The 15,125-nt window shown below is 39.1% G+C and overlaps 1 protein-coding gene across 5 annotated transcripts in view; it reads right to left on the reverse strand.

Annotated features, from left to right (window-relative positions):
• Window positions 1-15,125, reverse strand: part of KCNK10 (potassium two pore domain channel subfamily K member 10) — a 67,260-nt gene that overhangs the window by 23,502 nt on the left and 28,633 nt on the right. For all 5 annotated transcript variants that reach the window (XM_064658917.1, XM_064658918.1, XM_064658919.1 and 2 more), the window contains 3 exons: window positions 13,186-13,514; window positions 7,252-7,369; window positions 4,475-4,635 (listed from right to left, as the gene is read on the reverse strand). In XM_064658917.1, the coding sequence (XP_064514987.1) occupies window positions 4,475-4,635; window positions 7,252-7,369; window positions 13,186-13,514 (608 nt within the window). The remainder of the gene's footprint in view (window positions 1-4,474; window positions 4,636-7,251; window positions 7,370-13,185; window positions 13,515-15,125) is intronic.

Raw genomic sequence — 15,125 nt, forward strand, 5'->3', positions numbered from 1 at the left:
ACCCTGAAAGACAGGTTAGCAGATGTGTCTGTTCTGACAAGTCCCTGCTTCAGTGAAGCCTGAGTTGCTTACAGAGGCATTGCCTTTCAGCACAAAGTATTTTCAGTGGTGCAGCCTTGCTACCACCCATGTCTCTGGCTGCTCTTTCACATCCCTGTATTGCAATTCACACTCTACCAGTTGTGCTGCCAGACCCATCCCCTGCCTCCTGCTGTAAACCAGGAGTGAAAGCAGTAACCAAATCCAGGAACTGTGTTCACAATGGCTTTACCTCAGAAGCCATAAAATCCTGAAGTGCTCTCAGAAGCACACAGTACCCAAGCTGAGTGCCTGCATCTGTACTGAACTGCAAGATGAGGGAAGATCTTCAGGTTATGCTAATCTCATCTACTTGTGAGAATCTAAATACTCATTCAAAGTTTGAATAAAGACTATCTGAATTTAGCCTATATTTAACACATGATAATGACAGCTGCCGTGTTCTGTAACAGTGTGCTCTGCCTATGGAGTGCTTTCCTTTCTATCTTTAGATGGTTGCAGTCCCTGTGTGTACAGAGCAAGCCTAAAGAATGGAGCTTGTTGTACTGTTTATTATAGACACATTCACAGGTTGTTCATAAGATCCCTCATATCTGTAAGACAAAAATACTACTTTTATGGTTTTATGTCACCTTGAAATGCATATTTCATTTCTGTTGTGTCTGGAAAGCTTCACCAGGTGAAAAACTATTTATAGGAATTGCCACTTTTTTAATTAGATTTTAAGTGTGTACTTGCTTTTCCCAGATGTGCTGGGAGAACTGATTCATCACTGGACCTAGACATTGAATGTTTGTGATCAGTGTATATAGTGAATCTCGTGGCCCTGTACATACCCATTTTCTGGAGAATCAGACTTGTATGTATGTAAGACCAGACTAGGACCCAGGTTCTCCCCCAGATTACTGAAGATGGGAATAATCAGTAGCTGAGAAGATAGGGCTTGTGTGGGGGAAGCTTTGGTTTACATCTCTGACCAGGTTGATATTTATTTACTTGTACCAAACATAATTACTCCAGTAGGACAGATGGCATAGACTAATCAATGCATGGTGTTCAGGATACCTCCTCATATCCCACACAGCATCACTCTGCCAGTGCTTCCCTTTCCTAAATGGTACATGAAAAGTTCCAGTTTTCACAAAGCATTACTTTGCAATTAAATACTTCCAGCCCTACCTAGTCACAAATGAATAGTTGTTTCCCTGGTTAGTTACACACTGAAATTAGTGGCAACATTTTGGATTTCAAGATGAGTGGTGGCATGTGTCCAGCTCCTCTGGTGAAATATTCTGTCAATACTGTGAGGGTACTGTGTATTTGATAAGAGCAGGTCTCTTTCTAACTTCATGGAGTTCAAATTGTTCTTAAAATTCTCACAGAATGCGTGGGCTGATCACTGCAACAGCTAAATGTGGATTCTAAGGCCCTCATTTGTCTGCTAATTAAGGTAGGTTTGGTGGGGCTCTGCACAGGTCATTTCAGAGGCAGCAGAAGTGCACTAGCACAACTCTTCTGGGAGGAATCCTCCTTTCATCTTTGCAGCTATGGCAGGGAATGCCAGAGGCAAGCTGTCCCTTGTGTGGCATGGGCTCCATGCTCATGTTGGATAGCGCGAGAGACTTGTTAAGGAAATGCTTTGGGTGAAAAGACTGCTGTGCCAACAGAGAAATCTTCCTCTGCTCCCCATCTGCCAGTGTATGCACACTGCCTCTTACCTAGCTTCAGAAATATCCTAACCTCAATGAAAGATCAAGTTGCCTTCAAATCCCATCTACCTCTACAGACAATGACAAAGTTGCAAGGATTTCAGGAACTCTTGGCTGCCCTGACACCAGACAAGCACTAGGAGTGAATGGGATAAACAGAGTCAACTGGATACAGGCAGAAGCAAAGTGCTGAGGCATATGAACATGGAAACTTGATGCAGTATACACATGCAGTTTCTTCCCATTCTTTCTACAAGAAACTGGACTATCCCAAATTGACCTTGAGGACAAATAATACAGGTAGCTAGTGAATTCCATCTTAGAGACTCCACTAAAAGGCCCGGGGGGGAGACCTAGCACTGATTTCCATTTCTGTTAACTGCTTTTCAAAACAACATGCCTTTTATGAGAAACTTGTCACAAGTTTTTTGAAAATTCAGTTTGCAATATCACCAGATCATTGATACACACTCAGTATTTGTCAGGCACACCACACAACATTATATTATGCTTTTTTAGTATCTTTTTAGCCTATGTCTGTTCCTTTTAGTTTCTTGCTAACTATTCTCCTAATTTTTATGTTCCTTCTTTAAAGGTTGTAGCAGGTTCTTTTACACCCACAAACATGCTGAATTTGAATGCATTCAGGAGACAATTACGAAGTAAGATACAGGAGTTACATATTGAATTAAATTTTGTTAGTGCTCAGAATTAAATCAAGAACTGTTACTCCACTTGTGGGTTCACCTGATCAGATCCGAATATTTATGAAGCCTAAACATGTAAACACAATGTGATAATAAATTATATAATTACTAACATTATAATGATTATTATATCCTGCATATGTAAAATGTTACGTAAATAATAATTTAAAATGAAGCTATTGGTATTTAGTTATTAAGATGCATGTAAATTGTAAACTCTATCAGGAATATTTCAAATAGCTGAAACCCATTACTAAGAATAATGAAGGAAATTATGTATAACTCTGTACACCAAATCACAAAAGAATAGATGTAATGGATTTATGAGAATCAAAATCAAAGGAATAAACATACATCTTTGCTAAACAAGAAGACCACAGATCTCTAAATTCCTCTGGAAGCTGACAAAGTACCAAGGAGAAAAACAAATAGTTTAGATGGCTATAAACAGCAAGCAACTGCATTAACTCAAGAAAAGGAAGGAATACTTGGAATACCAAGAGAACTCACATTATTTTCCAAAGGGCTATATTCTGTATGAAATATTAGTATCAACGTTCATCTGTGAATCTCAAAATACTTTGAGTATGTATTATGCTTTAGCAGGGAGGTCCCTTCCAACCCCAACCATGCTGTGATTCTCTGATTAACCATTAACTATCATGCTGACACTTTACTGGTCTTTCCATGTCACTAGGAAAGTCACTCAGCAGACAATTAATCAAAGTTATCTGACTCTCCACTCACATCATCACTTCAAGATTGTTGGTTTTTTTGGGCAGAAGCAGGCTGGAAGGTTCAGAGACTCCACTGAAGAGAAGCAAGTATAATAAAATGGTAGGCAAAACAGAAACTAGGGATCTTGCTACTTCTGTTTTTGCAGAACTAACCTGAGACACTTTTGAATAACCTTATTTTCATTTAATGAAAATACAGGCCCTTTTCAAGTGCTCCCCAGACAGGCATGTAGATGCTTACTCACCCATAATCACTAGTCACCTTTTTCCACATTTAGTCTGAGAGATACTACTTATGGCTGGTCTGGGACACTCCACTGTCATTTAATCAAAAAGGAAATTGCTCATACTCCAGTCTAATACTTAATTACTTCCTTTCAAAGATAGTTACAACTAATTTGCTCTCATCTGTGGGAATGTTTTAGAAACAGATGCCTATTAAACTAACCAGCTTGGACAGCTTCTCATCCACTCAGTCCCTGGAAATTCTTATCTTCTGTTATGTCACCTCCAAGGGAAGCATCATGAAGGTCACTTCTATACCTTCTGCCTCAAACAGAGAATCCTTGAGGTGAACCATTGGCACTGCTTGTGAATAAACTGCTTACAATGATACAGACTCAAAAACAGAGGGTACTGGCAACGAAAAAGGGAAACTACGTATGAGAAAGTCTATACAAAAATTTAGGGAAGACACAGAGGTAAATATCGTAAAGATGATTTCAGTTATTGGCATTACAGCAGTTTTTTGTCATAGAGCTGCAGATGTACTCCAACACATCTGTCTGCTTGCAGTGAAGACACATCACTCAGCCATCTCTCTTCCCAAGTTCACATTCACAGCAGCAACCTTACTTTCCAAGTCTTTTAGGCTTTATTAGTAATACAGTCAGGACCTACTCCGCATTCCTGTTCCTCCGGAAGTTACACTACCACTACCTTCTCTCTGTTTTCAGTGAACGAACATATATGTCCAAAGCAACCTGTAGTGTTTTGAAGGCTGTTTTACAACCATTCCTTGTAAAGAACATAGCTTAGGAGATACATTCCCCAGAGATACCCTCATAAAGGAAATTCAGAGCAAGACCTATAACCCCTGCATCACCATCTAGAGAAGTCTGTTTTTCTCCACTGGCTACAGAGGCCCTTAAGGACATTAACCATAATCTCAACTAGACATGTAAATATTTCATGGTGCCCAATATGCAAAAAGGGCTGCAGGGCTAATAGCAACAGAATTAAGAGCTATACAACACCAGCAAAAAACTGACAGTGAACTTACTCTGAAAACTTTTTCCACCCTTGCAATACCCTTCCCAAAGATGGTTCCAAGTTGGTCTCCAATCCCAGCCAGCAAGAAGCCAAACAGTGGAATCCCAAAAATGGCATACAGGATGCAGAAAACCTTGCCTCCAACAGTGCTTGGGGCCATCTTCCCATACCCTGAGGAGAAAAACAATTGTCAGACTCTCATAACTTATACACAGCTTTTTAGAAAAAAACTAATAGTATTTAAAACACTGCTCTTCCTGCAGGCATATCTGTAATTCCTATTTATAGACTTTCCATGGCATGATGTCATTTCCCAGGCAAGCTACTCACTGCTATTCCATTCTTCTTTTAGCCTCAGTTACCCAGATTTTCTATAGATTCAGCCTATCTAAAACTGTTGTTTAATTAATTAATCTAGCTTGACATCATGGCACAAAAATCCCTCCATGCTGGCCTAGTGCCTGCACGCTGCTGCTCCTCTTGGCCTGTGCCAACGGTTTCCTGATGGGAGTGTGATTCACCTGGAAATAATTATTTTCAGTAGTTAGCTCATAATTTCCTAAGCCCTTCATCATACTGACCAGTTACACTGGAGCCTCCAAACTGTACCCACACTATGCAAATCTGCCCTTGAACTCTTTATTCAGTAGAGCATTATGACTCCAGTAGCCATAGTATTTCTGTTAAAATGTTACAGAGAAAAAAACCAAGAATTGTGACAGTAATATTTGCAACTTTTTATTTAAGATCAAGTATCTTTATTGAAATGTTATAGATATTTGAATTCTAACTACACATAAGTAGTAGAATATTAAAGATTATCACACAGTCACAAATCACTGATAAAACAAAGCATCCAGAGAAGTGGAGATCTAAGAGAGTGTCTGGTCCTCATCCTGTTAGGTTGGTGACACTGGCACTGGATATATCTCTCTGTCATGGGATGGTGAAAGAACTATGCTGACATACAACACTGTGTGTCCCATAACCTACTGTCCTTTTCATGATCCCAGATTTCTCCTAATAGTCAAAAAAATTCCAGGCTCCACAGGTCACTGGACTGCAGTTGACCAGCTAGTCTGCTGATTTTCTGCCTAAGAGGAGCCCTAACAGGCCTCTCTGGTGGATAAACTAAAGTCATTTTTATTTCCTGACAAAATACACAGACTTTATGCAGCCTATAAAAGTCTCATTCATGAAGAATTTAAAACAAATATGGGCAAAAATCCAAGGTCTTTTCAATACTTTATTTAAATAGCAAATGTCAATGAATATACCTAAATAAACTATGCCTACACAGTGGCATTTATTTTAATGAGTATTTTAAAAGCTTGTCGCTTGGGTCTATTGAGTAAACAAATATTAAGAAAGGGTTTTCTTACATTTGAGTCAGAAATGTTTCCTTTCTTGCCACCCGCTGGTTTTATGCTACCATTAAAAATACATGGCAATGTAGCTTAATATATAGAGGAACACAGAGAGGCTCTATACAATCACTCTTTCCTCCTCACTCTGACAACAAAGAAAAGGCAGAGCCAAAGGCACAGACTCCAGTTTGAGATGATCACTGCAGCAAGTATTCTCATTGCCACAGGATTTTTTTGTTATATTACCCGCATAAAAAACCTGCAGAATTTAGTCAGATTCTCACACTTCAGTGAAGGGTTATGTGATTGTCAGGTTATTTGTCTGTACGGTCACCAGTGCGTGCATCACAGCACTGTGGAGAATCACTTTATCCACTATTTAAAGCAGAATAATACTCAAAGGCAATGCAAACAAAGAGCAACAATTTGCCAGTTGTTTCCAAATAATCAGATCTCTTGCTCTCTAACTATGACAGCACTGAGATCAAGCTTAAAATTGTAAAACTACTCTATAATTATTAGGGGATTAACTTTATCATCAATGTTATTGGTTTATTTTCTTCTTCCTTCAGACTATCCTCTGAAATCCCAGCTGGCTGAACACTCTTCAAGAGATGAACTGGCTTTACAGAGGAGAGAATGAAAACCTTAGGATATCTAAGGCTAACATTCAGAGATCAAGAGACTTATTACATGGGACACAATGCATGGAGAGACAGATGATAAGGGCATGAATTATCTTAGTAAAATTAGTGGTTCAAGAAAAGTGAATAGAGCAGTTCAATATACCCCTTCATTTAATACACAAAAATTCATCAATATTTCAAGGCTATGAATTCTAAAATGAAAAAAGGTGGATTTTTTTACACAATGTACAATTTGTGGAATTCCTTCCAATTATTAATATGAAAGCGAGTAAGGATTTTAGAAAGGATGTAATACTGATGGGAATATATTTCCAGTTACAGGGAGTAGGATATGAGAAGAATTGCTGATATTAAACTTCAGAGCATAAGCCAAAATTAGCTGATGTACTTAGGAAGAAAGTTACCCTTATGGGCAAATTCATCTATAACATTAAAATCCAAATTCCCAACAACCATAGAATTTCACTGGGTATGCTTCTTCATCTTTTTAGTGAAAATTGAGACTGTGTGCATCTACATCAAGAACAGGGTTATAAAGCCTGCATCAGTATTACCTGTTTTCAGCTCAGCATTGCTGTTCTATCCTAATTGTGTAAACTGCTTCTGACACTTCCCTAGAGACCTAATGCCCTTGGCACATACCCAGAGGCATGCCTTCTGCAAACCGAGAGGAATACGGTTCAGCTACTTTATTTCTTTGTGGTCTACCTTCCTCAAATTTATTTCATTATTCAGGTCTCAGTGTGACAATGTATTTTAAAAAATAAACATACCTATAGTTGTGATGACTGTTCCAGCAAAGAAAAAGGCACCTCCAAGGTCCCAGTGACTGCTGGTGTTAGAAGAAGGTCCTACAGGACTGACTCCTGCATTATCAGCATCAACAGCATGCTGCAAAGAGACAACAAATCAGCCTTATGCATGTCTCACTGTATCCTATGCAAGCTGGTATAGGCTACAAAGGGAAATTTCTAGGACCATGGAAACAGCTTAGGTTTAAGCTTTTCAATATGTGCTCAAAGTATAGTAGCATCTGCTGTACGCAAACGTTGAATATATGACTGAACTGAATAGCCATTAAGGTGGAAGAAAGATACAATGCATTAAAAAATGACAAAACAAAGAAGCTGAGAAGTAGAGGACTGACACCACAAATTGATTCATAAATACCATTCTTGAAGCAAGTACTGCCAAAGGAAAAATTCCCCAGGGGGAACAGCTGATGTTAGAAGCAGCTAGAAGGGTGGTAAATACAAATAACATTTGTGAAGTCAACTGAAGCTAGTCAGCCAAGGATTTTAATTTCCAGACAATTAATAATTGATTAATTTATATTTTATGCTAACTAGAGAAAAAATATGGGGTGTGTATATATATATATATTCATCTGAATTGCTCTAAGTTCACTTTTGAGATTCCCTTTGGCACATATTCTCTAGTTGCTTGTAGATCTCATGCAAGTTACTGTCCATCATAGAGAAACTCAGACCTTACCTTGGAACAACAGCTAAAATTACTGCCTTTATCCTTCACAAATGTTCCCAACTAAGTTTAATTACCACAAAACCACTGCAAAGGAACTAAGCTTTTCTCTTTCTGCCTCTTAACATTTCCAGCTCTTTGCCTTTCTCCCATTCTGCTGCAACCTCACTTTATGTTGCTGTTATCACGCTACTCACACTACTGCCAGATCTTTTCCTCTTCTCTCACTCTGGTATTTGCTCCTCCTTCTAAATATTGCCACTAGTCTTTAGCCTTGGTAGTTTTGGTGAACTTCTCGCTGGACTCAACAGGAGAAGCAAAGTGCTACCTCTTACATCCTCTCTTTCTTTGTCGTTGTCCACACAGAATTCTCACCGATCAATACAGGTTTGTTTTCACTTTTTCCATTTTTTTAATCACTTCTTTTTTCCCCTCTGACTTATGATCTATAAATTGTCACTGTGATTTTATATTTCACCTTTTCCTATACAGTCCATGTGCAAAGCAAGGGTAACCATTTTATTTTACCATTGTCCCATTTCTCACCTGTTCATGTCTATGATTTCTCTCCTGATCTTCTCTATAACCTCACATTCGCTTGTGGTTTTAGCACTGACTTTTAAATACATTGATCTAACACCACTTCTCTCCCTAGCCTTCATGATTCACTTTTCATTAATCTCTTCCCTCCAATGGCTAATTTACCATACTTTTTTCTTTTCTTCCTCTTTTTTGCACTTTTTCTCACTCATTTTTTGCCTATATTTCCAACTGACTTCATGCTCATAAATATTCCTCTAGTGCTTTTTTAGCTTGGGCTGGTTTCAGCTAATCTACTTCCAGTTTTTAGTTATTCATCACATTGCCCCACAAAAAGGGAAAGGAGTGGGAGAAGAGGCACATGGGCAAGAACAGAGACAGCTATATCTATAGAGATCAGTACGGGGCAGCCTTCTTTAAAAGCAGAGTGGTTACATGCCAGGCTAACCTGATTGTGAAACTACAGCACAAGCAAGCTTCAGGCTGTACTGGTTGCATTTCACATGGGCAGGAAGCCAGGGTTCCTCAGGCACCTGTCCATACCTCAAGAAACAAGGATATAGAGAAAGGAAGTGTTTAGGACCAAACCCTTTGAAAGGGCTTCTGTACCAGTTGCTGACATATTGCAGGTGGTGTTAAAGCAGAGATCATTTGTTGGTTTATGCAGAAGAGCATAAATCAGCATAACAGACAGGTTGCCTGTTTAAATAGGCCATGACACACTGTCAGCTACCCTGGCATGTTTCTTCTGCCAAGGAATGCTGCTTGCCTTCCCTTTCAGTGAGTGAATGTCAGCAAGCTAATTACACTTAAATTGCGTTTGAGTTTACACAGTTTAGCAAGTCTATTAGGGCCAAACACTAACCCCTGAAGTGAAGGAGTGTCCCGTTGCCTTAGATAGCTTTGAGATTCTCAGGCTTCCTTCTCATCTTGAATATATTCATTTTTTCTTTAAAGCTTGACTGACATCATTCATTTATAAATATCCAACTATTCCAATGCTATATTTTAATACATAGCATTTTGCATACAGCGATGACAGGATAGAAAGCAAACAGCAAGACAAAATCAGTCTACAGTTAACAGCACTCAGTTTCAGGTCATGGAACAAGTAAAGGATGCCTTACTACTACCACCACAAGTCCACCTTCACAGAAGTATCCTACTAGATGAAAACTGACACAAAACTCAAACAAGAACACTGTCACTGGCAAGACTCTCCCAGTTCACACAGACCACGAAATTTTATTACAGTTTCCAATCTGTGAAACTTCAGATAGGCTTTCCAGAGTTCTAACCACTCTGTTGACAAACCTTACATATTTAAGGCATTTTAAACTAGTAGTTTCAGCTATTTTTATAGCTGAAGTATCACTGAAAGTAACAGGTCATCAAAGTACCCAAAGCTGTTTCACACTTACTCCTCTCCTGATCCCTTCTTCCTTCTCAAAAGGAGCTACAAGCACAGTACACAAGTACACAATATTTTTTCAGTATACTTTATTAATTGAAAGAGCAATCTTCTTTAATGAATAAGTACCAACCTATGGTAATTCTTCTTTTGAAATTCAGGGAAGGCAATAACTTGAAATACCTCAAAGGAATGAAATTGTCTTCCTTGCTGTTCAAGTAAAGAATGTACCTACCTACAGGCAGGTAGGAGTGAAGAAAGCAAGCCTGAAGCTTGCTTGTGCTGTAGTTTCACAATCAGGTTAGCCTGGCATGTAACCACTCTGCTTTTAAAAAAGGCTGCCCCGTATTTACCAAGGTAAATGAAAGCACTCAATGTTATTTGTTTTTAAAAACATGTATTTCTGATCACAATTTTAAGTTTGGTTCACTGTCATTGTACAGATGTGTATTTTACGCTCGCCCCCTTTGGTGTCAGCATACTACAGTCCCTCTGTAACCAAAAAGACGTGGTCTGGTGCATGGTCTGCATGGGACTGAAGGCAAATCTGCCAGCAAAAGCCCAGCATTTGTGGTGATACTAGGACAACTGAATCCTGTATTCCCAAAGAGAGTGCAATCCAATTCCATATCAGTGTGGAATAGGCTTTATCAATTCCACTTGTTGATATTCAGGCAGCAATATTTAAATACTTTTGAACGAGGGATGGCTCCATACTGGGCTGCTTAGTTGTGAATATATATGACTCAACGCCCAGAGAAAAGTACAGTGAACACTAATCCGTATCACCAGGTGTCAAGAGTTCTCCCCACAACATAAGGACACAATAGTATCTCTTCTCAATGGATATTAGAACAATTATATTCTCCTTATACCAAACAGAAGCTACTGGGGTTTCACTGTCCCTGCCCCACAGCACCATACAAGTGTTGGACTCCAGCTTGCTGCAGATCTGCCCTGCCCAGCCACAGGCTCTGTCGAGCTGGGGCCTGATCTGTGGGCTGGTGTCCTGGCCCAGCCTCAGCTTGTCCCCATCCCAGGGGAGGCACCTCATAGTCTGGACTCGGGGATGTCCCTGACTGCTCACAGCCAGCCATCCTCCCTGGTGGAGGCTGGGGTGGGGTCCACAACTGCCAGCTCCCTGTCACCTGGAGTGTAGGTTGTCCTCACTGTACCCGAATCCTCCTTGGTGTGTGAGTAAGTACATGCCAGCTTTCACTAATATATTAGGCACATTCTTACATACTTATTTAGATCACTAAATAAGATGGATGTATCAAGAAAAAGTCTAGAGTTATGCCCATAGGCAACAAGATAGATGTGAGCTAGTGCAACTGATGAGGACACAGAAACCTTCTCTGGGAAGAAAGGCCTGGTTCATTTGTTCATGTTTCCATAATTCCTCTAGTAAGATCCCAAGCACAAGGAAGACAAATCTTTTCCAAGGACAAGTATAGTAGCCTTCTTGAGTGCTGAGCCACTCAAAGGATGTACCTACCCTATGTGTAATCAAGGATAGGAATTTAATAAGAAAAGAAGATTCTTGCCATTTTTTTACTACTTCTCTTAATTCCTCTCTACAGATCATGCTAATCTAATAATGATTATCTCCTTCTACAATTCTTTTCCAAGTAGATTCCTATCAGGCATACAAAAAGTTGTTTCAATTGCCTTTCATGCTCAGATGTTTCTCTATTAGGATTATTAGGATGCTTCTCATTAGCAAGAAGCTTTTAATAACTAATTCCTTAATAACTTTTCTCTATATGCCCTACCTCTCTATTTATTCTCATCATCCCTCAAACAGTGATTAAGGGCTTCTCATTATAAATTCCCATTTATTCACTTTTCCCCAACAGCATTTTTGAAGGACCAAGGACAGTAATTTTTGTTCAGGCATAATCAAAAGTAATAAGCTTTGAAAGCCCATTCCTTAAATACTTTTGCCTAATCCATAAAGGTCTTTAAGTGGCAGCCTAACATGTTCACCTGTCTTTTGCAGACGCATGAAGGATGTGATCTAAGCCAGCCTTGATCCAAAACCTATATAGTCATAGAAGTGCTTACAAATTTCATTCACATAGGTGGATAGATAGACACAATAATCCAGGAGACAGCTCTGTGTTCTTTCAAACAGCCTGAAATCACAACAGAGCTCTGGTGCAACACCCCAGAGGGAAACACACTGTGCTCTTGGAAGGCTCGGACACGAATTCAGATCTGAAACAAGAGTCTGAAGTTCAACTTTGGAATATATTTCTTCACATTTTCATTTATTCCAGGCTAACTGATAGGTTTCTACACGGAAGATACTCTTCAGAAGTCTCATAAGATCCCTAATATTTTCCTTGTTTAAGGTTTTAATCAATGAAAGATAAATCTATCTTTGAAAGACTTTTTGTGCATGTTACTAGAATTTCTGCTTATCCTTGCATACTTAATATTTCCTTAAAGATTTCATAGCTTTTAAATTACAAGTATTTTCTATTTTTAATGGTATACTTCATCATCCTTCATTTATTTAAAAGTTACAATAGTAAACTTGTAAGTTAATATACCAGTAAGTTCAGAATTCTTAGTTGAATATTTATTTCAAAAATCCCACCTATCATTTTCTGTTTGCTCTTCCAGTTGCCATGTTTAATTTGGAGGAAGAATTAATAACTTAACACTTTTTGAAAATTTACAGAGATAATAGGCAAATGTCTTGCAAATTTGTCATCTCTCACAAAAATTTCTTCCAGATACTAAGTTCTGCTTTTCTTTGCACACATCTTTCTTTATTCTAGTGAATACAAGCACCGATCTCTCCACTTATATGAACAGTGACAGGATTCAAGCAAATGGCATAAAGCTGAGTTGGGAGAGGTTGAGGTTGGGTATCAGGAAAATGTTTTTCACCCAGAGGATGGCTGAGCACTGAAACAGGCTCCCCAGGGAAGCGATCACAGCATCAAGCCTGACAAAGTTTGAGAAGTGTTTGGACAAGGTTTTCAAGCACATGGTGTTATTCTCAGGATGTTCTGCATAGAGCCAGGAGTTGGACTCCATGATCCTGATGGCTCCCTTCCAATTCAGCTCATTCTATGATTCTATATTTACAATGTTTTGGAGACATAATTTCTGTTTCTTGACTTTAAAATGACTGGGAAAGAGTCTGCCCATTCCAAGGGCTCTGTGAACAATTTTGTTGCCTGCCAACTCAGTTGACCAATGAACCACCAAGCTGTTTATCCTAACTTCCAAGATATACTGTCTTCTTCACATGGCCTACCTGAATCAGTGTCTCCAGCTCTATCTCATTTACACACGTGTGCTCCCGAAGAAAGTCAGCCTTCTCTAGCGCGATTGTGTTCTTCTGCATACTTTCGAAGGGCTGCTCCAGGTAATGGAAGACGAGTCCTCCCGTCACCAGGTAAACTAACACCACGACAAAGACGACTATCACTGTTTTCCAACTCATGACTGTCTGCGGACCTTGAGTAGGGGCTTCCATGGCAGCAAAAATAGAGGCTCGTGAGGAAACAGTGAATTTTGAAGATGGATGATGCCCGTTAGTTTTGGGCTCGGGCTCACAAGCTGGCACCGCTGAGGGAACAGTCACTGAAACACAAAGCAAAAAATCTTATTCAAAATCAAATTCCTTAGGGTATGACCTTGATCTTCACATACAATTTTCCTCAACACCATTTTCAAGACTCTCACATAACCATGGTCTTCGCATAGATATAATTCACAGATTCTTCTCATCTGGAAGGTTCAATGTCTGCTTTATTCATCCATATGCCAGCTACCTCAAGGGGTTGCTTCACCCATTACCTCTAGAGCTGGACAGTCCAGTTATATGTGCAAAACTTTCAGAAATATGCCCAAAACCATTTATTAGAAAAGAACATGAAAATTTTGACTAGTTAGGATACATATTACACATGGTGGTGTTTGGTGAGGGAACGTGGCAGTGATTTATGTCCTTAAATTATATTACTAATAGTATTAATAGTGCTAAAAAGTTGAACTGTTAATGATAGAAACAGAAAATGCTTTACAGACCACTATGCTGTTTGGCTCGCTAACATAAATAGGCTCATATTATTTACTAGGATTCACAAAACCATCACTTCTAAAAATGTTCTTAAAGCCTGAAAGCCTCAAAAATTTTAGCATAAATCATGTGTCAGCCAAAGCGTACTGGACATCTGAGGTCAAAGTTACATGCCAAGCACAAATATGGGCCTCTCAGCTTGCAACTGAGATGCTGTACAGCCCAGATGACCTCAGCAGTACATCAGAGCTAATAAGCCCTGAGCTCCAATCAGACTTAATAGCCTGACCGCTGTGTCAAGCTACCAAGGCATCCAAATCAAAGCTGGGTCATCCCCAAATAATTCAAGTGTCTCAGTATCACACCTCCCCACTCTCTGTTGCTAGTGTTAGAAATGGCAGGATGAGGCCAGGTTTCTCAGCATCCACCGGTTTAATGGCACCACATGTAAGCTTTGGAGATGCTGGATTCATTTTAAAACTAAGTCTTGTGTAATCTTACCATGGTGCAGCTGTCACTGGCCTGTAATTTCTTTGAAACTGGATTAATTTATTGCATGTTAGACCTAAATCAGACTACAGTTAAAATACAGTGACTTTAGGTGCATTTGCTGAACTTATTCACAATGTGTCTTGCTGTTTTGCTTAGAAATTAAAGCAGAAAAATATACAACATCCCATCACAGTGGCATTATACACCAATTCTATATAATTTGAACATAAAACGTGATTACACCTTGAGTCTGAAGTGAGCTACAACTCTTTCCCAATAGAAACCATTTTACGATACTGAGAAATTTAAGAACTCAGCTGTTTAATACAGGCATGTTTTCCTAGAAGCAATACATCTCTGAAGCATTGCATGGGGTACAGAGCTTCCAGCTTACTTGATAACCAACAAAACACATAAATCTATAATTGCTTTACTATTAATATTTCATTTCATATGTGACTTGAAGGCTCCAGATACCAAACAGAAAGAATCCAGGATCAGAAGAAAACCTTCTGTGGTTGATTTCTTTTTTGTGTATCTCAATTTTCCAACACTCCGTGGCACAGCTGCTCAGTTTACCCATCAAAAGTCATTATGGTTCCCAACACTTATCAACCAGGATGGAGTAATATCAAACTTAAAAGGGTATTTTCCCTTACCTCCAGATACATTTCATGTAA

This window comes from Pseudopipra pipra, chromosome 6 (assembly GCF_036250125.1).
Source record: "Pseudopipra pipra isolate bDixPip1 chromosome 6, bDixPip1.hap1, whole genome shotgun sequence".
NCBI lineage: Eukaryota > Metazoa > Chordata > Aves > Passeriformes > Pipridae > Pseudopipra > Pseudopipra pipra.